Here is a 26,862-nt window from a genome sequence, read left to right as displayed (position 1 = left end):
TCCGTTTGGTATGCCTACTTAGGGCCTAATTGGTCCCCTCGGTAGCGCCGCCATGGACATGTACATGTACATGTATGTACAAACATTTCACGCTGTGTCTGTCATAGATGTTGTAATTGATGCTGCCGCCTCCTGGTCGGCCATGTCAGGGAGATGTCAACGGAGACGACGACACAACGACGCAACGACGACGACGGCAAATCTAACAACTTTGATTGACTTGTGATTTGAAGGCGCGCCTAATTGAAGCGAGGAGGACTGTGTGCCTGGACCTCTCTAGCTGGACCTGTATTTGTTCTAAAAAAAAAAAATAAAAGAATAAAAACAGAAAACCAAAACATGAGACTTTGACTGGTGATGCGTGGTGGATGCTGGCCGCATGCTGGACACAAAAAGGAGAGGAGCTTGTCTTGGCACAAAATGTTCGTGAGAAATGTCATTAATACAATGGAGAACGATGTGTGTGCCCCTTCTGGCTGGCCGGCAAGATGTGAAATGTTGCCTCGCATTGTTGCACTTAATTAATGTGGGGCTATGTTGTTCTCTACCCACTAAGCCACGCCCTATTTACCGTGGCCGTATAAGGTCAAGTCATCACATCATGGTCGACCATGGTCCTTCCTCGAACATTTCGAATCTTGGCAGCCTCTTTGAACGTTTACCAATGTACATATGTATGTGTTTGAGTGCACCCAATCTTCAATTGCAAAGCGTTAAGAAATTATTTCAAACATGCATCCTGCATCCTCTTTATCTATTTATCTCTTTCTCTCTCTCTGCTCTCCTGTAAAATACCTTGCAACTCGAAACTTTTCTACTCCTACGGCTCCTACATCACTTGGCAGGCGTTAATAGGCGCTGCAATGCCAATAATTTGCAATTATACTTAATTGTAATTGTAATCGTCAATAGTTGTTGCTGCTGTTGTTATTCCTGTGTGTTTGTTTGTGTCTGTGTGTGTGTGTGTGTGTGTGTGGTAATTGAGTGTTGCTTGATAGTTGTTGCTGCTGTTCTTCTTATTCGTTTCTCATATATATCTCGCTTTTTATTGAGTTTGTTTCGTGTTCGTGTTGCTTTTCTCAGTGTATGTGTGTGTGTGTGTGTATGTTTTGAGCCCAAAGGCATTATGTACAACATTTTCGTGTGTGTATGTGTTTTGTTGTTGCTTAAACGATCGTTTACTTGGCTAGACAAATGTTTATTAAGCCTATTACTTATTAAAGAAGCATTAAAAATAGTCGAGCGAATTGAGGTAAATAATCTTCACAAAATTATTCAATTACAGCAAAAATATTTTTTCAAACAATCAATTCTGTAAATCTTTCCATTAAAAAATTCGTTTTCAAATAGAAATCTAAATGGAATTTGGTAATTTTGAAAACTATTTACCTCATTTCCCATTTGTTAGACGACGAAAACTCACAATTTTGTTTGGACTTTATATTCGCAATGATATTGATTTAAAAATCATTTAAATTTAAATCACAATTTCCGGCTTTCAAGTCACACGTTTCTTAAAGAATTTTCAATTTCAATTTAAAAAAAAAAAAAAAAAAAAAAACAACGAAGAGAGGAGAAAAAAGTATATTAATTATTGTATCCCTTAACTAGGACTTATCATTGTTGTTATTTATATATTTTGTTGTTGTATTTTTTTTTTGCCAATCTATTGCATATAATTCCCGAAATCTATTCAAAGAGATTCTTGTTGAAAATCACTTAATATTTAATTTAACTTATGCAAAACTATGAAGCACATGCTTGGATTTAGTACCTCGAGTATTTTTAATATTTAATATCTTAGTATTTAATGACCAAACATAATACACTAAAATTCTCATTCACTCACTTAAACCTATTATCTTTGCTCCTTGGGAGCTGTATTAAGTGTGGTTGGGGGTGGACTTTAAGGGGCTGGTGGTGGGGCAATGTTGTATGTGATGTATGTGTGTGTGGGAGGTCACAAAGGATTTGAAGAGAGCTCTAAGTGCTTGCTTCTACAGCTGCGAACTTAAAAAATAGCACCACTTGCTGAGGTAATGTGTTCAAAGGATTCCTAGGCTTATTTTAAGGTTCTAGGAACATGTGAATACGTTTTTGAACGTAAAATACTTTCTACTAATGGAAGCAGAAAAAAATTCTATCAAAATCCAACGTTTTCAAAGATTTTTACAAAAAACCTTGATATACTCAAAAAATACCCGAAACTAAAAATAGCACCACTTGCAGTATTTTGCAAAATACCGTTAAATTTCGCAGAATTGCATAGCAAAAAACACATATTTAATAGTCCCTGGTTCAAAGTCGATTTTAAAAGCAACAGTACTACAAAATATCCGAGACCTTTAGATATAATGGGTCGGGGAAAACACTGCCCCGGGAAAAAAGCGAAACGTCATCCTAAACCAGGTTTTGGAGAAAAAATCGGATCTTGAAGATGGAAAACTGGTTGGTACTTCCAACAGAGTGATCCGAATACCGATCTATTTGAAACAGAAGCCTTAAACTCGCAGACGAAAGCCAAGACTGAAGCAGCAAGAAGTCGGTCCCTTAATGCGAGAGAGCAATAAGGATTCTTTTAAGGCTCTAACAGATCTTAAAAAAGGACTTTCAGCCCCAAACTAGGGTCCAAATTGTTCGCAACTACCTCCGGAAGATCAATTCAAAAGATTCCAGTCGAAGAAAGCCTCCACTTTTGAACGCTAGACATAATGCCAATCGCCTTAAGTTGGTCAAAGATCATGAGAATTGGCTTGTCCAAAACTGGAGGAACGTACAATGGACTGATGAAAATAAAATTGTAAAATATCGTAGAAAAGGCTATAGACCATACGTCTGGCGTCCACAGAACCTGGAATTCAACTCCAAATTCACCCTAGAGTCTAGAATCAGTGTCATTGGTATGGGGCTGTTAGTCTTATTATGGTGTCGGTCACATATCAGTCCACAAATCGATTATGGATCAGCAAGTTCATGTAAATATCTTATAGACGGTGTTGCCACTATACGCTGAGGATAATATACAGCTAATATGACCCTTTCAACAGGACATCAGCCCAAAGCACACCAGTAAGAAAGCCAGGAAGTGGTGCTCAGCGAATTATCTGAATTTAATTGAGTGGCTGGGACAGTCACCAGACCAAAATCTCATTGAAAATCTTTGGTCTGATATTAAAAAAGCAGTTGCTGTTTCATTACCAACAAAAATTGAGAAGTGTTGGGAAGTAATCCAGGAGTCCTGGGCAAAAATAACGGTCAAATGCTGTCAAGACCTGGTTGACTCAATACCAGGACGATGTGCTGCGGTTATTGCCAATAAGGGCAATGCAACAAAGTATAAAGTTTATTATTTAATACTATTTTTAATATCTGATCATAACTTGTTAATGAATTTTGTTTTTTTCTGCTATTTTTTAATTTTGAGTAAATATTTGTAAAGTGGTGCTATTTTTTAGTTTCGGGTATTTTTTGAGTATATCAAGGTTTTTTGTAAAAATCTTTGAAAACGTTGGATTTTGGTAGAATTTTTTTTCTGCTTCCATTAGTAGAAAGTATTTTACGTTCAAAAACGTATTCACATGTTCCTAGAACCTTAAAATAAGCCTAGGAATCCTTTGAACACATTACCTCAGCAAGTGGTGCTATTATTAAGTTCGCAACTGTATGTTTTGTTTTTCGCTCACTTACATAACTAATAATTATAGATTAGATACAAAAAAAAAAAAAAAAAAAAAAAAAATACTCAGTTCCAGTGTTCCTTATACTCTCTCGGATAATTTATAATCCTCCATTTAAGTAATAGTAGTAGTAGTAGTAGCAGACGAAATCTCTTAGTACAGAATGCCGGGATGTACGGCGCCGCTACGTTGAAAGTAAACATTCGGATTGCTGCTCAACGTTGGCTCCAGCGTTGTGTATAGATTCGTTTCATCGGGTCGTATAAACATGCCTTGACAAAGTGATGAAATTATAACATAAACATAAACAAAGATTAATTGCAAGTTAAAAAAATGTTTATAACAAATAATTGAAACAAATTGAAACAAATCATTTGGAGGAACTTTGATTTTTATTAAACTTTTGAATACCTTCTAAAGAAGTAAGGTATGAAAACCATCGAAAAGCTTTTAAAGGATTCAGCTTCTAAGATGAAGTTAGTTGGTTTAGTAGGATTTCTAGCCCTGTGTTAGGACTTGAAGTGTAAAGATTGTTGTTGTTCTATTGTCTATGCGACAATTCATATGAATTAAGGATAAAAGTCAAAACTGACTGTAAGAGAGATAATAGTTTTTGCCCCATTAGTTGAGTTATGTTATCCTTTCTCATACCAAATACTTAGAAAGCTTATATTAAATAAAAGTAAATACTTAGATATATGTAGATATAGGTATTGGTATAGGTGTAATTATGTATGTATTTGTATTACCTGGCGCATAGCGCAGTGTTTTAGCCAATTGTGCCGCTTGTGTCATGGACGTTAGCGAATTGCCCAATTGTTTGAGGGTCAACGGTGTGGCCAATTGTGTTGTGAGCGTGGGCGGTGCTTGCTGCACCTGTGGTGGTGCTAATTGTGGTGGTGGTGGTTGTGGGGGTGGCATTGGCGGTGGTGGTGCGGGTGGATAATAACAAAACGGGTGCGCGCTCAAATGTGCTGGAAAATAGTGATACATACGTGTATAGCTGGGCGGTGCGGCGGTGACCAAGGCAACTCGATCTGTATATATATATATATATATATATGTGTGTGTGTGTGGAATATATATAAATTGTTGTTGTGTTTGAAGAAGAAATGCCCAGTTCCAAGTGATGTCCCGTATTTCGTATTTGTGCATTCAATTCAATCAACCAAACCAAATATATAAAATAATCGATCGTGACACAAACACACAACAAACACACGCACACACGTACATAAATAGGAAGGGGGATAAATATAATAAATATTTACATATAAACAGAAAATAAATATGTATATATATATATATGTGTGTGCAGGTAAATGTAAATTTAATTAAATTTCAAAAAGGTAAAATTACCGGAAACAAAAACCAAAAAAAAAAAAAAATAATGAAAAGAAAACAAAATTCAATAATGTTACAAATGATTGATGATCAAATGAAAAATAATAATAATAAAAAAAAATCATAAAAAAATATTATGTAATAGATGTTGGTTTGCCAGTGTGTGTTTGTGTGCGTGTGTGTGTGCGTCATGAGCGTGTTGAGAATTTATGACAAAAATTTTTATATCGAATGCGAGGTTTGATAATAACCAATAAAAAAAAGGTTTTTTTTGTGTTTAAGTTGCAGTGACGTTCAGTTTTTTGGTGACGATGATGATAAAGATGATGATGATCGTGTTGTTGTTGTTTTTGTTGATAATAATGTTGATGATGATAAACAAAAAAAAAAAAGTAAAAAATGATTAACATTAACTAGATATCATTGAGTGCATCTTATAGTTAGTTAGTTTGTATATGTATGTATGTATGTATTATGTATTTTAATTCGCCCGAAGATGTCACAATATCTCACCTTGGCCACCACTAATTGGCATTGGCCTGACCCAACCGTATGATGGCCCAATTACCTAGCCATATTTCACACTTTTTGCCACAACAACAACAAAAGTTTATAACTCCGCCGTAGTCTCCCGGTTGTCTAATGATGTCAATGGGCCAACAATCATAACACTGCCAAAACAAAACTAAAAACAAAAAGCACCCTCAAGCCATAGAGAAAGTCGAGGGTTTTGTATTGAGCAAAAACGACCCTAAACGATTTTCATTTGGTATTTTTAATAGGTCTGTTGATCTCGTTTTTTATTTGGAATTTGTGTTTTTCTTTTTAGCCAAGGTCATTAGCTTTATTGAGATGTTGGTGAAACATTTATTGTCTAGGAGAAAATCAAAATGTGTCTGCTGAACTGTTTTTTCTTTTTTTTTTTTTTTGCTTTCAAAGGGTTATCAAGTTTGTGGCCTAAGTCTTTTGTTTTTGGTCTGCTTGGTTTATGGTCATTGATGAAATTGGCGCATTTAAATGTCAATTGGCTCAAGTTCTATGTGCTGACCTGACCAAAACGAATCCAAAGCTTATCATTAGCCATAAATAGCTCTTAACTTAACTGAGGCCAGGCGGGCAAAAGGCAAAAGCCAAACAAATGTGAGCCAATCAAGCAAAATGCTTTTGGCCAGCAGCTGTAACTGGCCGATTTTTGTCAGCGACATGCTTATAAATTATGATTATTATATTTTCAACAACAGCAGCAGCGGCAGCCCAGTGGTAATACGCGAATGTGGCAAACTGTGTTAATGATATAAAAAACTCCAAAGAGCAAAAAAGAGACAGCCAAGACTGCCAGAGAGATGCAGAGAGTCTCAGAGGGCAAAAAAGAAACAGAAACAACAACAAAAAAAAAAAAAAAAAAAAAAGAGCCAAGCTGGAGAGACTAAAACTGAACTCTTGACAGTGTTAAATGCAGCAGTTACACACATGCTCCATCTCACCATCTACGAGCATCTACCTTCATACCCCCTGGCCAACTCTTTGCCGCTTGTCTCACCGCTCTTGTGCCCAGTTTGCGGTCTTGGTTTTCTAATTAACTTAGAACAAATACTGCAATTAAGCTCGCTTGTTGTTGGCTTGCTTTTTGCCTTTTTTCGCTCTTTTTTTTCTGCTCTTCGAGGCTCGAATGTGGAATTATGTGTCAGAAAATGAAAATGTGTGCATGTGTGTAAGTCGGTGTCTGCGTGTGTGTGTGTGTCTATGTGTAGCCTTTTGCATTTGGCAAACTAGTTTGCTACTGCGCCGCCAGCTGAAGCGGCAAATTTGGCTTAATTCTTTGGCTCGGTGCCTGCCTCCAGAAAAGAAATTTCTTTCTTCTTCTAGTTGCAACATGTTTCTTTTACTCAGCAGCAGCAGCAGCAGCTTCTGCTTTTCATTTTTATGTACATATCTCTTTCTATCTTTGTGTTTGTGTTTTGGTTTTTGTTGTTATTTTGTTCTTATACCTTGAAGCTTGGCTTGTCAGCTCATTTGAAGCTATTATGAATTATGCTCGCTTGCATAAAATATGCCGCTTAACAACAAATGAAATTATACAGTAACAACCACAACAACAAAAGCAAAACTAAACTCAACGCAAAAAAAAAAAAAAAAATACGCTAATTAAGTGCAAGAAAATGTATGACCAGGCTCCATGCGTGTTCCGGCTATCGCTCCCTTTCTTTCTAACACTATCTCTCTCTTTCTTCAATAGATCTCCATGTGTGTGTGTGTGTGTGCATCTGTGTGGGGGCGGTAAAGTAGAAAAAGCAGACAAAGTCATGGCTTGTTAGAGATGAGAACATGAAAAGTCATCGTGACTGCAATAAATGAAAACTTAGATGTCAATTGAATATGTGTGCCAGATGGATATGTTTATATATCCTTTCATAATCAGGTCAAATCAAGGCTAGACTTTGGAAGGAAGACATGCAGCTTATTATTTTCAACAAATTTTTATAGTAACTCACATTTTCATGCCAATAATCAACTAAGGAACGAATGTTCCTTTACATCTGGTTTGATCGTGACTTGTATAGTTACAATTTATTTTTAACAGAAAAAACATTAGATATCATCTGTTGGCAACAATTTGTAGGAAATCAATAAAATCAATAAATAACCTCTTAATCAAGAGAATTGATACACCTAGCCCAGATTTTGTTGTTATGGGCTTTCTGATTGCAATATAGAGAAGATTTTTTAACGAAACAATCCTACTTTGATAATAGAATTTCAAATTCTGAAATTCTCTTTTAGTGTAAATGCCAAAAATGGTGAAATAGAATTACTCAACTCATGTGTTTAATTCAAATAGCAGTTGCCTGTTTATTTTTCTTTTCTATCTCTCTGACTTGTCTGACTTGTGTAGTATTTAGTTTTTTTTTTTTTTTTTTTTTTTATTTATTTGCAGTTTGTCGGGAATTCACCCTCCGTTCTCCGCCCACCACCTGTCTACTGCCTACTCACCCACAACTACCACCGACAACAATAACATTCTGTCCCTCCTTCACATCTCCGCTTAAAACGTTTTGGCCCTTTCTTTGGGGCTCTCTATATCTCTTGACTGGCTGGCTGGCTGGCAACAAGTTAAAGTTAAAGTTTTAAACCAACTGCCGCACGTTGACTGATTGCTACGTGCAGATTGTCATTGTCCGCTTTTCCTGTTGTTCTTATTGTTGTTGTTGTTGTTGTAGTTGTTGCTATTCTATCCGCAGCCAAAGACTATTCCACTCTGGTTGTTGTTGTTGCTGTTTCTACATAGTTTGCAGACTTGAGTAATTTCTTTGGCGAGCGTCGAGTTTTTCCTTATTGGCTTCTAGCTTTGACTTTTTTTTTGTTGTTTTTGCTGCTTTGCTTCTAGCTGCAGCTCTGGGGTTGCTGTTGCTGCTGCTGCTGTTGGTGTTGTTGTTGTCTGGGGTCTTTTGAGAGTGAGTTGCCAGATGTTGTGATATCACGAAGCAGCATTATAACTAATTGGCCACGTTCGTTTTTCTCTATCTCTCACTCCCTCTCGCTCTCTTTCTCGCTGTCTCAATGTCTCCCTTTTATCCCCATACTTTCCCCTTCTCTCCATACTTGTCTCTAGGTTTCTCACTCTCCGTGCAGAGTTCATTGTCATGAACGTAAAGTTTTTGCCTCTGGAATCTGCCTATGCTTCCTCTATTCCCTCTATCAAGGCGGAAGAAAAGCATTTTTCACATGGCCAACAGCAACAAAAGGCAAGCAAACATCAACAGCAACATCAACAGCAGCAATAACAACAACAACAACAACAATGGTTAACAATTTGCACATTTCGGTTAAGGGCGTATGACCTTCAAATTGTTACAATTCAATTTGCATTTGCCAGAGAAGTTTACATAACTTTTCCTTTGCCTACAGACATTAACTAAGACAATTGTTGTAGAGAAGGCCAAATGAAATTTCGAATTTCATTTTATTTCATCTTATTTTGCAATCGCATTAAAACAATGTTTTGTTCATTAAGAAAACCCATAGAAATGAGGAGATGAAAATAATCGTAAAAATCAGATACATTGGGAAGTTTAACTTTTCTAATTAATCTGGTTATCTTCTTTTCTTTTCAATCCATAACTGAATGGCTTTTGATATTATCGTATAACAGAATTTAAATGCAATTAGGTTTTGTATTTTATGTTTCAATTATATTAAACCGAAATGCTAACAAATTATGAGAAGCTGCTGATGATGTTGTCGGCAAACATACATACATATATGTACATATATAGAATCTGATATGTACGTCTTAAACGAGTTGAGTTGAAGATACCGCTACGATCTCTTAAACAATTTAGTGTAATAATTTAACGTATGAAGCAGTTGGCATACGGCTCATTGGCAGCAGGGGACTCTCTTGGCCAACAGCCCTGCCCCTATCCTAGCTAGCCCCGCTTGGTACAACGCGGTTGGAGTTGAGTTAAGTTTACTTGGCTTGGCTTTGGTTGGCTTTTCCGCTTTCGGTTTCATTGCCGCAATTCGGAACTGGTTATCGATTACGTTGGCTGCCACTTCTAGGCGAAAACTTAAATATCATCGCAGCTTCAGCCATTGACTTGGGTTTCCTTGGTGTGCTAGCTGGCTGACTGCCTGCCTGCCACTCTGTTTACCACCCCTTGCGTCTCTCTCTCTGTCTCTCTCGCTCTCTAGCTGTTGTTGCTGCTGCGGCTGTTGGCAAACCGCTATAATTTTGTGGTAATATACAGCGACGCTCGTTTCAAGCACGTGCTGCAGCAGCATTTACCCCAACTCATATATTAAAGCCCCACACACATATACAAACACACACACACACACACACATGGACATCTCGATAGACTGCAAGTTGAAGTTGTATACTCAAACCAACACGTACTTCACAGATTTGTACATTACGCCATAGTCATGATTGTGATTATTATTATGATCATCGTCATCGTCATCGTCATGAGATAACCAAAGTTTATTCGTTCTTCGTTCTTTTGTTTTTCTTTTCAGTTTTTCAATTTCAAGTTCGTTGCCTAAGCTCTTTTGATATTTTTTTTTTGTGTTCTTTTGCTCTCCTGAAGGGTGGTCTTAGAACAATTGAGGCTAATCGAATTTTTAGTTTTTTTTTTTTTTAAATTATTAATGTTGTTGTTGCTGTTGTTCTCGACAGCTGAGCGCTGGTTTGATATTAACCCTCAAGCTAAACATACAACATATTTTCCCCACCCCCAAAAACAAAAAAAAAAAAAAAAAAATACATTAAAAATTTCAACATAAATTTTGGTTTTTTGTTTGTTTCTTTTGCATTTCTTTAAATGTATTTTCGATTTATTTTTAGCAACAAAAGGCTAAAATCAGTTAACATTGTGTAGCAGTTTATTTTTGTAAATAAAAGGAAACAAAAAATCAATTTAATTGCATAATTAACATGTTCATTGTTGAAATAGTTAAAAGCTTTTTCTCTCTGCTGTTATTTTTAACTAACCCAGTTAATGGATAAACAGCTATGTGACCTTAAGAAAGGCAAGACTTGCAAAATATAAGTTTATGTCTTCCTGATCAAAAATACTTTCTAGATCTTCGAAATCAACCTAAATCAGATTTCTTTTTACAGACCTAAAACTATGTAATATTCCTTGGCTAATTTGGTAAAGAAGTTTTATTGATCTTTACATTGAGCGCTCTGTCATTGTCATTTATGATTAGATCCCGATTCTCTGCACACCTTAATATTCCTCCTCTAAGGCAAAACAAAAGACTTAGTCAACGAACTTGGCTTACTAATTGGAGGTGGCAGCTTGAATGAATGTTATATGTAAGCTTTTTTTTCCACCTTTAGAATGTTCCATTAATTTATATAGAATTGGCAGTTTTTTTTTTCTCCATCTTCTATACCTAATCCTCTCCAATACTTTATGTTTTGTTATTTATGTTGTTTTTGCTTTTTTTTTATTTTGGTTTTCTTTTTTGGCCAACTGGTTTATGACAATGACCAAACATCATTTTCAATGAAATCTATCAATAACATAAGAAACCCAAATCTCAGCTCTCTTCAAAAACCTCTCTGGACAGTTCACAGTTAAATTGGATATGTGGCCTCCCTCGGGCGGCATTTTTTTTATAAATTTATATATATTTATATATACATGTTTATATGCATATATACATATGTATATAGAAATATTTGTACGTATATATTGACAAATCCCATCGATAAACATTCAACAAAAACTTCCGCACAGCTCTTGAGTTGCGACGGGTGAGCACTCAAGTTCAACCTTCTCCAGGTAGGCAACAACAGTTTTGAATTAGCCTTGTTGTTGTAGCTGTTGTTGTTGTTGTTGTTTTTGTTGTAGTTATTGCTTGACTTGAATGATTGATTTTATGTATGGTAGTTGCTTGGCATAAAAGTCACTCAATAAAATTACAAAAAAATGCCATGTCGCATAGAACAAAGGCCAGAAGGCAGATGCACCTTAATACAAAAACAACAACAGCAACAGCCACAACAACAACAACAACAACAACAATGTACAATACAATGCGTCTTACTGACCAAGTGGCCAATTCAAGTGGTTGACAAAACGAAACAACAACAAAAAAAAGTTAAACAAACCAAAGACGACATTGTTATACTCTGAATAAAAGATGCCAGGGCCAATTTACTCCTTAAAGTATGCACCAATAAACAATGTTTGCTATGATATACATAGTTATTTCATTCTTTGGAATCCCAAATTAATAAATTCAAATTTGGTTGAGACCAGCAAATATTTTCAATTTCAGAAGAATCGTGAAACCATGTGTTGTGGTTTTATCCTTAATCGACTTTTGCCATATAAAACATTTTCTGGGTAGAGTATAGGAATATCATCAAGAATAGGTTTCAAAGAAAGTCCTCCACCTAGTTGTGCCTAGTGCAGATGGGTGTACATCTACAAGCTTGAATCTATTTTCGACTGACTATGGCCCTGTCAACGCTTTACATCATACATGTCCATGTCCTCGTCAGCGTCCAACGCGACGACGGGTATCAACTGGATGTTGAATATTGGTTAAGGGTAGGGTACTTGACTGGGGCTCCGGCCCCATTGAATGCATTGGTTACAACAATGTGCCTTCAATTAAATCGAGGCAACCTTGAACTCTCTTTTCAAGCGGTTTATGTGCGCGCGTTCAATCAACGGCGGTCGAGATCAGATCCTTTTTTTTTTTTTTGTTTTTAACCAACTGCTGCCAAGACTGTTTGGGGCTGCTGCTGTTGCTGCCGCTGTCAATCTACGTTCATTCCTTGTTCGCGTTTTGCGTTGCCCCGCTAGAGCCCCTGGCATCCCCTCCTCCGTTGGGGTCTTTGCGTTGCCTCTTTTGGTGCGTTGATTCGTTGGTTCATTCCTTGGCGTCAACGCCGTTAGCTGTCGTTTAGTTTATTGTTGCAAATTGCTCAGTGAATTATGTGCCGAACTGCTTACTGGGAACGACCACACACACACATACACAAACATACACATACTGACACAAACACATCTATAGAAATATGAGGGCTTGGCAGGAAATTTGATATTGCCAAGTTATTAGAAATGTTTTTAAGTCTTTCAGAGTTTTGGCTTACCTCAAAATGTCTTGATATAAACTTCTTATTCTTTCAGCCAGATAATTTATTATGGAAATCACTTTTATACATATACATACAACATACCGAGTTCATTGTGCTATGCTAAAGGGCCTTTGTCATCTTTCTCATATCAAAGTGAACATACAATCTGTCCTGTCTCAAATTTATTTTAAGTTCGCTGACTTCTTCGCTGCTTTTCCTTCCAAGAATTTGCTACTTTGCGTACTTTAATAATTCTACTCTCTAAATGCATATTCAAGTTGTACTTTATATCAGGAACGTATGCATATTTAAGGAAATCAAGTTCGTTGCCTAAGTCTTTTGTTATACATTAGCAAAGTAAGAAGAAAAAAGAGGGCAACAACAAAAATTAATGGAATGGAATGGAATACTTTTGATTTTTACTTCTTGCCTCATTGCCTTATGTAAATTTCATTTTGGATTGCTTGCCAGCCCACATGTAGCTCCAGTTTTTCTTTTTTGTATTTATTTTTTGATTGGAGATCGGTTTTTTTTTCCTTTGCCCTTAATCAAGCTAAAACCCTTTTTTTTGCTGTTTGCCTTTATTGAAGTAAAATCAACTTGGAGACAACCCACACACATGTACATGATGTTGATGTTGATGCTGATGCTGATGTTGGGACTCTTTGGGCGCCGATAATGCCAACCGATGGCAGTTGGAGCTCAGTTCAGTTTTGCTTGTTAAGCCTCGAAGGCAAGTTTTGTTGTTGTTGCTGTTGCTGTTGTTGTGTCTCTCTGTCTCCAGATCCAGACATTTGTCTCTCGTTTTCTGTTACCCCTCAAATGCACTTTCAATTGCAGACAGTTTGACGTATATATATGTATATATTTATATGTGTATTGCCAGAGCACTATATCTTTCATTTATCTATCTATATATGTATATAAAAAATACCTATATACATACATATTCAAATATATATATATTGTGTATGTATATTTGTATGTGTGCCTACCTATATTTTTCCTGGCTGTCTGTCTTGCTTTCTTTATGCCCCGATAGCTAAGACGAAAAGCCAAAAGACCGAGTCTAGAGCTTGTAGTTTGGAATCGGAATCTGACTGAGTCTCAGTCTCGCAGTCTCAGACTCAGACTCAATCTGAGGCTGCCCACAGGCACTTGGCGTGAGACGAAGCATTGCAATTGTGGGCCGTGCGGGTCTAGCTTTAGCCTTAGCTTCAGTTCCAGCATTAGCTCCAGCTCTAGCCAGTGTGTGTTGTGTGTTTGCTTTCATGCGTGGCAGAGGCCCATGCATGGCAACACTCACAACAACTTACATGCAGTCGTCGTCGTCGTCGTCTTCGTCAAGTAGCTGCCATGTAAAACGCTTCCTACTTAGGCCCAGCGGCTTATTGTTATAATTTTGTTAAATTATTGCAACTTTTTCTACTCTAACTTAAACTGGAGTATAACTCAAATGTCAATGCAGTTGATACAGGCAATTGTTTACTCCCCGATAAGAAAATCTCTTACCACACTTGGCTAAGTCTAATTCATTTAAAGAAGAGTATATATCAATTTCATTTAATTGAAAATGAATTTCTCCTCGCCCAGCTTTTCTCACATGATAATTGTGTGTTTACAGGTTTTTGGCTATTATTTTTTCATTTTGATTTCGATTTGATGTAATCGCACACTTTTGATGCATTTTGATTTAATTAAATTACGTAAAAAAAAAAAATGTGTTACATGTTTAAAGCACGCACAGGCAAGTGTAAGTGTAAGAGGTACCTTCCTGCCTTCTCTACCCTTCTCTCTCCTCTTCCACTCTTTCGCCATATTAATCTTGCAACTGTGCCACATTCCCTACTCCCATAGACCGACTGCTTTTGCTTTCATTAGAAAGCTAAACAAAAAACTAAACAGAAATAATACAAAATTAAAGTAAACAATAAACGAAAAATGCCATAAATATTATGGTTAAAAAACAAAAATTGCAAATTATATACATGTGTGTGTGTGTGTGTGAGTGTGTTTGTGTGTGTAGCATTTGTTTAAGTTTTGTGGCTCGTTTCACTCATGCCCTTTGACAATGTGCTAATCATTTTACCTTGCTCCCACTTCTCCTTCTCTTTTAGTATGATCATTTCTTAAAGAGGCGGTGGAGGGGTCGTGACTGTTTTTTTTCACACAAAAGTTGACAATGACATTTAACACCTCTTTAATGGCCAAACAAAAATGTGAAATCTGGCTAATAAATATGATGAATACGTTGTTCATGACGATGATGATGATGATGATAATGATGATGATGATGGCTTCATTTGCAAACACACACACACGGAAAAACACAGCACAGCGCTTATCAGAAATGATTAAGAAAGCTGCTGCTGCTGCTGCAGTAGTAAACATAAAAAGCAGAAGATATTAAATCAAAAGACTTAGACAACAAACTTGGGACGTTCTCACAACGAAAATGAAAGCAGCCAGGCGAGAGCAGACACAAAATGAACAAACATATATAAGTAGCATAGAAAAATAGAGAAAGAGTAAGAGATAGAGTCAGATAGAGTCAGATCGGGACAGATAGACAGACAGACAAATGCTTAACTCCATGTGAGCTCTTTTTACACTTGGCTTACACGACGACGACTACGACGACGACGACGGCGGCTTCGAGAAAATTAATATGCCAAACAATTACACGGCATGGCAAAACAATTTTAAGCCCAGTTAATGTCGTTGGCACAGTGGCCACAAAAATGTTGAAGCTGAATGAAAAGTGTGACTACTTAATTGGAAAATGGCAATGGCTAATAAACCACAAAAAAAAAAAAAAAAAAAACACAAAATGTACATATATGTATATAAATAAATGTATGTATTTTATGTATATAGAAAAATAAATCAAAATATCTCAAATTCGATATGTGTTGAAAGATATATGGGCAATGCAAATCGAATGCATCTAATGCGTTTATTTTGCAAATTAGTTAAATTGAATAAACCAAGCAATTTCATAAAGAAAAACTAATCGATATGTAATGAATGCGAATGCGTATAAAAGCAAATTAGTTGTTTGTACATATCATTATACATTTTTTAACAAATTTATTTACAATTTCTATGACAATTGCAGTTAGTTAGATAGCAATGGGGGGACTTTGAGAAATTGAGATTAGTTTTTAAGAGATCCAATTTCACATGTAAATTTATCTCAATTTCATGAAGGAAAAAGGATATTGCCTTTTTTCACATTGAGATTGAACCATATTAAGGCTTTTTGATAAATTATAACCACTGTGCGTATGTACTTTGGCTCTCGGGAGGCTACTGACTTTGAAAGTCTTAACTTTTGCTTTTATTTCTATCTTACTTTACTTCCACATTTTGCTTTGTTTTGTTCATTTTGTTTTGTTTTTAGAAGAAAAAAAAAGCGAACGTATGGATAAACAAAAGTTCAAGAGGTTGCAGCAAGAGGCCCACCATTCCCCAACGATTTGAAACCCTCTCCCCAGTCCCCAACCCCTCAAAAAAAAAAAAAAAAAAAGCCCAGACACACTCTACCACTCCACTCCCTGGGTAAGAAAAGAAAGTTATTACAAAATTAACAGAAACTGACAGCTGACAAGATTTGTGTATTATTATTGTTGTTGTTGTGGATTCATTTGCCTTTGGGTCTGGCAGTGCTTAACTGAGAAATTGTGACAAATTCCCGAAAAAAAACTATTTAATTGAATTGAATTGGATAGATATAAAAAGACTTTTTTTTTGGGGGTTTCGTTTGAACTTACCTCCACCATTATTGGCACTGGAGCAATGTTTGGAGCTAATAGCCTGGCCCGTATTCGATGCCGAATTGGGCAAACCGCAGCCACTCATCACACCATACTTGATGGGCTTGAAGTGAAAGAACGATGGCGAGTAACCGGAACCGGCGCGGCTTAACGAACTGAACTGCTCCTCGCGATCCTCCACATAGAGTCCTTCCTTGCCCATGGCCGCCAATTGGCGTCCCTTTGGCATGAACATGACCAAAAACACAGTGGCCGATGTGGCCACCAGACCGAAGGCAATGCAAGCATCTTTATGCCTCTCGGCCACAGCCAAGCCACACAGCATCCAGCCCAACCAAATGGGGATGGCTCCACCAATAGCCAGGCCAATATAGGTGGCCTCACGATAATTATCCCTGATGCCGCGCGACTTGATGGCCAATACGGCAATAAACACAATAAGGAACACAATATAGATGAGTGAGAACAACAGCTCCGAGAATTGCGTTTTACACAATGGTATCAGAACGGTGCTAACGGCAGCTATACGTGTATATATCTCCGGAGTGCCATCCAATGTGGTATACGATGTGGGATAGAATAGAGCCGAATAGTTCGTTTGCGATGCCACGGTGGTGGATAGAAAATTGCTACCCATTACGGGTACACTTGTCGTATATACCTCAGGTGGTTGTGTGAGCAACCACTGTCCACCGATTGCCACTTGAATTAGTAGGGCAAAAAGCAATAGTAATCCCTGATAGGGCGCGGGCAAGTAGACACCACCATTCAGACTGATAAGAAACACGCATTTGACGAGCAATGCAGCAAATACTAAGGCGTATGCCACGCCCACACCAAAACGTATAGCACCACAACTGAGCAGAGTGGGTTGAGCTGTGATAATGGCCCCCAAACTAGCACAGGCAAATAGTCCAAGCAAAAGCATTTGTCCCAAAAACAAATGACGACGCGATGGCGATGTACGCCAGGCCTTGAAGAGTACAAAAATCTCAAAGGCTGCCATCATCAGCATTGTGAGGGTGGCCAAAACCAAAACGGGAACCACCCACGGTTCCTTACGCAATCCATTGAAGGGCAAATGGGTGGATATAATACTTGGGCCACTGCTATTCCCGGCATGCGAATGTCCTGGACGATGGTTGCCACCGATGGCCGATCTGGCACGAGCCCCCTGACTTCGTGTGGGTGCTGTGGCTGAGAGTGTGGTTGCACCAGTTGTGGTGCTGCTGGAGCTGCCACTTTTTGCTGCTGTCACCGTTGTGGTGGGCACCACAAAGAACTCTGTGGACATTTCCAAACGTGCGGCATTCGATATATTGTTACTATCCGGCAATCCGAGATCCAATTGTTTGGCCATACGTGAAGAAATCTCTGGTGGCGGTCGCGCAGTCGTTGAACTGGTGGTGCTACTACTGCTGGAGGAGCTAGTTGTTGTTGTTGTTGTCGTTGTCCTGACCACTTGATAGGCATTGCGTTCACTCTCCTGACTGGTGACCAGACGCACTCGTCTCCAAATATTATTGCTATTCACATTGGAGCCGCCGCGTGCCTCTTGTGAACCAGAGATCAGCTGGAGCATCAGCCAAATTAGCAATAATAGGCGGCGTCTTTTGGCCATTTGGTCCTCCTAAACGTCTAAGACAACCACACTGAGTATATGATTTATCAAATTCTGTTGCACATTTCTCGTTCGCGCGGTTCGTTTTATTAATTTTCTTCTTTCTTTCTTCGTTCGTTTTAAAAATTGTCTATTGCTTGATTTTCGAATTATTTTTTCAAACGTCGTCGTCGTCGTCGTCGTCTTCGTCTTCTCCAACTTCTTCTTCTACTACCTACTACTCTCACGTCCGTTCGGTTCGCAACACCAACTCCGACTGTCGTCTGCAAGTTCTCTGCAAGCTCGTCTTTGGCTGAGTCTGTGGTTGGGTTTTTCCCCCATCGTTTTGGACATGTTTGAAGCCAACTTCAAGCCAAAGTCGTTGTTGGTCGAACTGCAACCGTTTGGAGGAAAAAGACACTTGGGGGAACACTTTCGTTTCGTTCTGTTTAGTTGGCCAGGAAAGTGCTGCTATTAGCGGTTCGAATTGCCTTTCTTTCTATTTCTTTTCTCTCGCCCTTCTCCTCCATCTCGCCCCTCTTTGGCTTATTCTGTCTCTCTTTTGGGCAAAACAAAAGCTAAGCAAAGTGTAAAATCCGCACAAAAGGCGATTGTAAATCAAAAGCCAGCTAATGATATATCGAGATATATGTATATATGGAGAGTGTTGAATGTTATTGGTATTGTTGTTGTTGTTTTTGCTGCTGAATCGGCGGCGGCATCACTTACTCTGATTTTGAATAAGTTTTATTGTTTTCTTTGTGCACAGTTAGAATAAAGACCCGTTTTCACTATTTGGCGAATCTTGTAGCCAATCATTTTCGTATCTTAACAAATATTTCATTTTCAAATAGGATAATTCTATGTAGCTCTTTGTTTGGCAAAAAGTTTGGAAAATTCAGAAACTATAATAACAAAATTTAATTTGGTTCTTCCAATCTTTAACTTTTTTTACTTAGTCCCAATAATAGGATAAATATGATCATTAATTTTTTTTTCTATTTTTTAATCAATCTGGAACCAAATTTATATGATTTGCATAATATTTAGTTAAATTGAGTAAATAATTTTTGAATTTTGAAACATTTATAAAGCATTTCAAAATGTTTAAAAATTTTTAACAAATATAGCATTATTATAATGTAAGAAGTTTAGCATTTCGACTAGTAAATATTTTGTTTAAAACGTTATTTGGGTTACCCAAGAAGGGTCAAAATAAGGTCTTGAGCTAATCAGTTTCACACTTCTTCGATATGTATGTAAGTATGTTGGTGGACTTCAGTGTGGACGGGTCTTAAGTGGACTCATTGCCCATTGGCCATAGCATATCCATCTCCATATTTGGCACAGCTTACCGCATAGCCATTAGCCGCAATCTCAGTCTCAGTCACAGCCTTAGCCTCAAATGTTATGTAGATCGCAATGGTCGATGGCAAAGCCGATGCCCTTACATTGCTCTGAACGGTATCGTTAGTAAAGATCTGTATGAACCTGAACTCGGCCCAAAAAAAAAAATAAAAACAAAAAACAAAAAATCCAAAAAAACACAACAGAAAAATCGGCGTTGTTGTTCTTGAAACAACTATTGACATGAAGGCGGGTAAATAACCTTTTTGCCATGCCACAGCCAAATATATACATACCTACATATGTATGTATGTACATAAATTGAGAGCATGACTCCAATCATGAGTGAATGATGTTGTATGTAACGAAACTAAAACCATACCGAAAACAAAACAAAATAATAAGAAACATTTGAGGAATTTATGATTACCTTTCCCATACATATCTTTCTCTCTCTCTCTTTCTCTCTCTGATAGTTGTCTAAATTGTAATTGCAATTTTGTTCTTTTCAGCAGCATTTCATGTTGGGTCTTAAATGCAGACTTCACATTCTCACATCTTTGTGCCACTTCTATCTCTCTTTCTTTCTCTTCTCTTGGTCATTCTTCTAGTGCTAATTAAAACTGTCACTTGTCTGTTTACTTTATGTAATCCCTTGCGGCTTTAGTTCTAATCTAAATTTCTTTACTGTTTTTTTTTTGTTGATTTTTTTCATATTTTCTTCTTCTCTGCCACGATTAAATTTCATTTTTGAACACGAATCGAGACACATTGCGTTAATAACTGTTGACTGAGCACATATCTAGAGAGAGAAGGGGGAAAGAGAGAGAGAGAGAGAGTAGGTAAGTTTTCCTCCTTTTTGGCTCGTGGGTAGAGATCACATTTCTCTGCTGATTTTTGCGGCGTTTTAGAATAGTCCATGTCCAACTATCTGTCTCTTTCTTTGACTATCTTTCTCTCAACTTTCAAATGGCGCCAAAAAGCGTTTATTGATTGATTTCAAGTGATTTCAATGTCTGGAAATCATAAAGAGTGCCGACAGTTTGGTTGTTACTTTTTTTCGGCCAGGTTCCTTTTGGCCATAGAGAAATGTGTCAGAAAGGAGTTGTAGTTGCTTGCTGGCTGGTTGGTTTGCTGGTCGACTGAGAGCAAGGGCCAACTTGCCTGGCGGCACATCATGAACGCCTTTAATTTATTTGCTACAAGACAAGCCGGCGCCTGGGTCAAAAGTCAGTTAGGGCCAACGATTTTGGTTATTAATTTTATTTCATCTCTTGACTTGTTTTATTTTGGGTTCTTTTTTGTTTTTTTTGCACAAATGTTCTTTCTGGACTCTTCGTGGTGGTCATAAATCATGGCTAAAAAGAAAAAGAAACAACACACACACACACACACATACACACAAAAAATGCATTTTCAAATTTAAATTTAAACCAGTTGCCCCCAGTTGGACAGTTGTTGGGCAGTTGGCACAAGTGCATTGAACTTGCGCCAAAATCAATCGATAAATATATATATATATACAGAATTTGGACCAAAGACAAAAGCCTTTTGGCGATCTTATTTATTTATCAATATGTAGTGCGTATCCCCAGTTCCAGTTTCAGTTCGTGTCGTCATCCGGCGGTCCCGCCGAAAACGAGCGAATTCTGATTTATAAGCTCATCCTCCCCTCCATTTCCCCTCCTGCCTCGTCTGCCCCAACGTGGTTCTTTCTCATTCCCGACGGGGCTGCACTTTAATCACGTGCGTGCAATGCGCATATGATGCGCCCCAATCCCATACCCATCCCTATACCTTAAGCAAGCCCCCCAATCCCCCTCTCATTGCTGCTTCTTACATGCCCCCGCATACTAAAGCCGTTGCCGATGGTGCTGATGCCAATGCCGAAATGCCGGTTTGGTGTTGCAAAAGTTGCCAGGCTAAACACCCAGTGAACATGGCCGAGTCAGCGAGCCCCCTCATCATTTACAATATGGCCCATTTTATTAGGGAATTGGCATCTAAGCCCTACATTCTGAAGCTCTTGTCAGTGTCAAGGTTGGATTTTTTTTGTTTTATAATTTAAAGTATATAAAACTTGATCGCAAAATACTTTCTGCACTTACCTCTAACTTCCTTTTTAAATTGTTATTTTCATTTACTCAATGTATTTATGTTATACAGAATCCAATCTAAACTATTAATATGGTAAATTAATTAAAATAGATAAGAATAATAATTCTTTACTTATTTCATTTTCAAATTAATTGTGGGCAACGTTTGAAAGTCAAAATGAAATAAGTAAATACTTGTTAGTAATTAATCAAAATTGAATAGTTCTAAAAGAGTTTTACAATATATTCATTGAGTTGAATGGCTCAAATCAATCTTAAGTTAGAAAACGACTCGAAAAACTTTATATTTTATTTATTTTCTTATCCATATTTGAATTCGTGGTAAGTATTCAATGAAACAAATACAATCAATTGTTAATCCAAGAAGCAAGTAAATAATGAGACAAACACAAAAGCAGTTAATTAAAAGTAGTTGGAACGTTTTCTTCTTCTTTTTAGGACTAAGTTTTTTCCAAAAATTATTTATTTTTCCATTCTTATTTTGTTTTATTCATTTAAGGTAAATTGTTAAAAGTTAACTAATTCAAATCAATTCTTTCTCTTTTTTGAAGCTAATTGTCTCCATTACAAGTGAAGAGAAATTAAAATGGGTAAGTCATAAACATAATTCTTATTTCAAAATGGATAATTATGAATTTACTGACTGATGAGAAAAACTAAATAGTGTGGAAATTATGTAAGTGGAAAGTCCTTAGGCTTAGAAAAAAACAGTAAGCAAACAAATAACTTTCCCAACATAAATAAATGCTAAGAGTTGTAAATTCATTTAATATTTTATGCACATATCCTTAAAAATCGTAATCGTTGATTCTAAATACTCAACCTGCATAGTAATAATTCTACATATGTTTTAGTCCATTATGCGGCACATGTGTGAGTGTGGGTATGAGTGTTCTGTAGTGTATGTGTGTGCGCGCATGCGTGAAGCGTCCGTTTTAATCGTTGCCTGGCCATCGAATATTTCTTTTGCCACGACGACGACGACGACGGCGGCGACGTCGTCGAGTTGGCTCGTAAATCCGGCGTATAAAAAGCACATTGCCTGCTCCATTGGTCAGGGAGACCTAGGGTACAGTGAGCCAGCCAGCGAGCAGGCGAGCCAGCCGTGGCCATTGTTGTGGTGGCCCAGGCTCTGCCCAAGAGATGGGGCCTTGGGCCCCATGGCCATTGCGCGCGCTGCGTCTGCCTACCAAAACGGCTGATTTACTATGATCCGCTTGAGTTTTATGTGCAGAAAGATAAAATTTTTCAGATATTGACACCTTGTTAGGCGTTTGAGCTAAGCTTTGGCAATAAGGAAGAGAAACAAAAAAAAAAAACCAAAAACAAAAAGAACGTTAAGGTAGGTTCCTTTGTTGTTGCGTGGCTAATTGTTGTTTAAAAAAAATTAAATGCAATTTTCCACAGTCAAAGACATTAAGTCAAATGGGTATACCACGGAGAGTGGAGTGGGAAGGGATTAGGTAGTGCGGGTGGACTGTGCAAGGAAACGCATTAGAGAGAAAGAGAGAGAGAGAGAGAGAGAGAGAGAGGTAAGAAAAAAAGAGAAAAAAGATGCAAATGAATGAATCTCTGTCCTCGCCCTGTTCCTGTCACTCCTACTCAGTGTGGGTGCTCAGCTAAATTTATGGAATAATACATATCTTTATGGCTTCATTAGCGAAAAGCTAACCCTGTACCCCTTTCCACCGGTCCGCTCTTCCCCTCTAGTAGCCCCCTTTTTAGCCCGCGTAATCTTTCCTCCCCCGTTGCTCCGTTAACATCCTCACTCCACCCATTCGACACGCTGTCTGCCGCAGCGCCAAAAGGATCGACGTAGTCGTCGTCGCCGTTGTCGTCTTCGTCTTGGTCTTGCTCTTGGTCGTCGTTCCTTGTCTATGTATGTATCTGTCACTACACAGAGTCTATACATAGTTGATGTCGATGGCAGGCAGGCAGGCAAGCAGCATCATTCCTACCATCCCGAGGCCCCTAAAGCACTTGAGACTTTGTATGCACACACACTTCAAAAGAAGGTTCTCTTAATGCACTTTGGGATGCACAAGATATTCGCATGTTAAATGGCATGTCCGCTTTTGTTAAGTATTATGCAACAACAGCAACTGCAACGAAATGAAGAGTTTCCAACGAAACTAAATTACTTCTTGTTTACATTCGAGTCATATTTACACATTGCTTTAAGTTTTATAGCCACAAATAAAATGGAAATCAAATCATTTCTCGCAAAATACAATCCCCCCCCCCCCCCGTCTTAAATGAAGAAACATATATTGTATAGTCAAACCTAAAAACGAAATTATTTATCCAAAAATATATAGTTTATATCAATAAATTTTTCTCTTTCCATTACATTGATTGGAATTGAGATTTGTAATCTTCTTATTTGAAAATTAGTTCATATTTTGTGTGACCTAAACTAAAGGAAGAGGCTTTTCGTTTTGAGGCTCAAAATTTATGTCCTCGCTCACATTATTTGGTAATATATTTTAATATTTTCTTAGATAGAGCATTTTGGTCTTCGTATATTGTTATTGTTTTTTTTTTTTTTTTTTTTTGTTTGCCCCCTAAATGTTTGATATTTTTGTTCGGTTTTTGGTTCTTTGCGCGCAGATTGATTGAGCCTTTTATTAAAGCGCACGTACAGCGTATTAAATAAATTGTTAGTTACGATGCCGGCTCGAGTCCGGAACGAGCCCGGCCCAAAATCCCAGAGACAGAGATAGATAGACACCATAGAGAAAACAAACGAGAGAGAGAGAGAGAGGGCGATGGACAAAGAGAGGGTGGGGGGTGAAGTCTATGGATATGCAGACTCTTCAGTTGGCAGCCCTTCTGCGCCTTTTTTCTTGGGTGTCGTATGGCAAACGGCACACACACACACAACGCCCCCAAGGTGTTGTGTAAGAAAATCTCAAGAACATGAAGAAAAAAAAAAAAAAGAAACGTCGACATAATCTTTTTCTTTTCTTACGTTATTTTTTTCGTTTTTCGTTTTTACAACGTCATTTTCTGACCCAAGAACCTGTGTCGAAGTGGATGTCTATGCATTTTTTTTTTTTTTGCTTTATGGTTCAACCACGTATCAATTATGTGCCAAAGTGCTAATGGCTGTTGACGGCTCGAAATCTAGGAAAATGAGGAGTAAGTTGAATAGAATAGACACAGAGATTGATGTGATGTGGGTGTGTATGAGTATGTGTGTAGTGAATGTAGAAAATTCCAAAGTCAAAGTTATTACTTTTTTTTAGGTATTTTGTCCAAAAGAATATCTCTGAGATGTAAAGATTCTTTGGGAGAAATTTAATGCTTACTGTTAAATGGAAACCATTTGGTTTTGTTTTTTCGTCGTTTTGTTTAATGAAAAAAAGTGAAAACTAGTTTTAATTGCATTGCATGCTGAAACAATTCAATTATGACACAAAGCAAAGAAAAAACCAAAAAACAAAAATTTCCATTGCAAAGAAATAACCGAAAATCATCCAAGCACAAATGTTTGACTGCATCCAATTAGGCAAAGGCAACGTCAAAAAGGCTGACTAGCTGGGACTGCTTACTTTCTTGTGTCTGCTTTCTTTCTATCTTTCTAACTTGCTGCTGTTACTGTTGCTGAGTTCCCAATTCCTTTGGCCTTTTTTGGTGGCCGGGGCCAACCAATCCTGGCCCAGGTAACTTATACGCTTGTCGTTCACAGCGCATGATTAATGACCAACAAGGGCCGCAGCATCAGCCCAAATGGGCAACATAAAAGAACAGAAAAAATAAATAAATAAGAGGCAAAAAGGATGCCAACCCCAACTTGGCACAGTTGGTTTGGCATAGTCTAGCCCAGCAACAGCAACAGCAGCAGCCAAAGTTGAAGTCCCAGTTGGTGGTGGCGAAATGATATTTGAGTCGATTCTGCAATGAGCTACTTCAGTGGCTAATCGACTTAATAATATATACTAATAATATTAGATTTATATGATGAGTGACTTAAACAAAAACAGAAAAAATTCAAATTTTTTTTTAAAATTACATTTAAAATCTCTATAAAGTTCGTTGCCTAAGTCTTTTGTTAACAGAGTAGTTTGTTGCCTAAGTCTTTTGTATATGAAATTTTTTTCTTAAATTTGTACGTTTTTGTTTTAGAATTCTATCGGTTTCATCTTTAATTTTCAATTCAATTCAATTTAATTCGTTTTCGGTTCAGTCTTTCAACCGTCAAGGCCTAATTCCGTTGAATTGTAGCGCACAAACAAGTAAATCGCTGCAATGTATGTAAGTTTCACACCTGAATGTAATCGAATTTTTATCATTTTACCTCCGCATTGCATTGTTGTTGCCAGGCCAGCATAGACCCAGACAGTCGGCACAGCCCAGTCCACTTCAGTTCGGTTCAGTCCAGGCTTAGGCTAAGCTAGGCCAACCCAGGCCAGGCCAGCAAATTGAAATTTATTGCCATTGGAGCCACTGGAAGTGCTTGGGCTGTTTGGCTGCCAGTTGGTGTTTTGTAGGAGATTTCAGTTGCTAGTTGTTGTTGTTGCCACTATTTTTGGTGGTGCTGATGGTGGGGCAGGGCCATGTAAAAGTCCAACTGGTTGCATATGTGGGTCGCATTTATATGGCCAGAAGGTTTTATTTTTTCTTCTATTTTTGCTATTTTTTCTCTTTTTTGCATTGTTAGATAAGCAAAGGTGTGACATTAGAGACCCATAAGAGACAGCAGCAGATCAAGAATCGGGAATCGAGAATCGCAAATCTCGTATCAAGCATCGTCTTGGGTTGTCAGTCAGTCACTCAGTCAGTCAGTCAGTTAGATGGTTAAGGCAACGCCCGCACGACTCCAACTCGTACTTGGACTTGGACTTGGACTTGGTCTTGGTATTGGGACCGCCATCAAAGATTTATGGCTTAGATAAGCGCAAAAAGTTACAGATGCTTATGCAGGAACAGCAGCAGCAGCAGCCACTGCAAGTCGATTTTCCCCCCTTCTTCTCTCTCATTCAGTATATCGTATAGGGTTCAATTTTTAGAATTGGACGAGGGTCCAACCAAAAAGTATACAGTACTTTTTTTAGCTTGCAAAAGATTTTTGTAAAAATAGAGAAAACAAACAAAAAATTAACGAATTTTGTGGTTTAATTAGATTTAAAATTTAAGTGAAACATTTAATTGGAAAATTTGATATACTAACCCTCGTTTTCGGTGTTATTTATTTTTTCTGTGCCTGCAGCATGTTGTTGTCGTCATAGTCATCGTCGTCTCGTTAGCGTGCTGCGATTGCTGGACGCGATTGGCAATTGCCAACTTCCAAACGGGCAGCAACAGCAGCAGCAGCAGCAGCTCGAAACCAGTCACCAGTCTTTTTGGTCTAGGCTTAAGACTTTAAGGGCCGCCTTGATAAGAATCATCATCATCA

The 26,862-nt window shown here is 37.8% G+C and overlaps 1 protein-coding gene across 3 annotated transcripts; it reads right to left on the bottom strand.

The window, feature by feature from the left end:
* Window positions 1-3,830: 3,830 nt before the first annotated feature.
* On the bottom strand, window positions 3,831-18,021 carry LOC137579263 (uncharacterized). Of its 3 annotated transcripts, none has more exons than XM_068292975.1 (3): window positions 16,398-18,021; window positions 4,427-4,714; window positions 3,831-3,949 (listed from the first exon to the last, which is right to left on the bottom strand). In XM_068292975.1, exons 1-3 carry the CDS (start codon window positions 18,019-18,021, stop codon window positions 3,831-3,833), a joined length of 2,031 nt encoding a protein of 676 aa, XP_068149076.1. The 3 variants fall into 3 exon arrangements, with proteins under 3 accessions (XP_068149076.1, XP_068149077.1, XP_068149078.1); XM_068292976.1 differs by having other exon boundaries at window positions 4,427-4,651; XM_068292977.1 differs by lacking the exon at window positions 4,427-4,714.
* Between the last annotated feature and the right edge of the window lie 8,841 nt (window positions 18,022-26,862).

The sequence above is a fragment of the Drosophila tropicalis genome, unplaced genomic scaffold (genome assembly GCF_018151085.1).
Source record: "Drosophila tropicalis isolate 14030-0801.00 unplaced genomic scaffold, ASM1815108v1 contig_694, whole genome shotgun sequence".
NCBI lineage: Eukaryota > Metazoa > Arthropoda > Insecta > Diptera > Drosophilidae > Drosophila > Drosophila tropicalis.
This window is presented reverse-complemented; position numbering and strand designations above follow the sequence as displayed.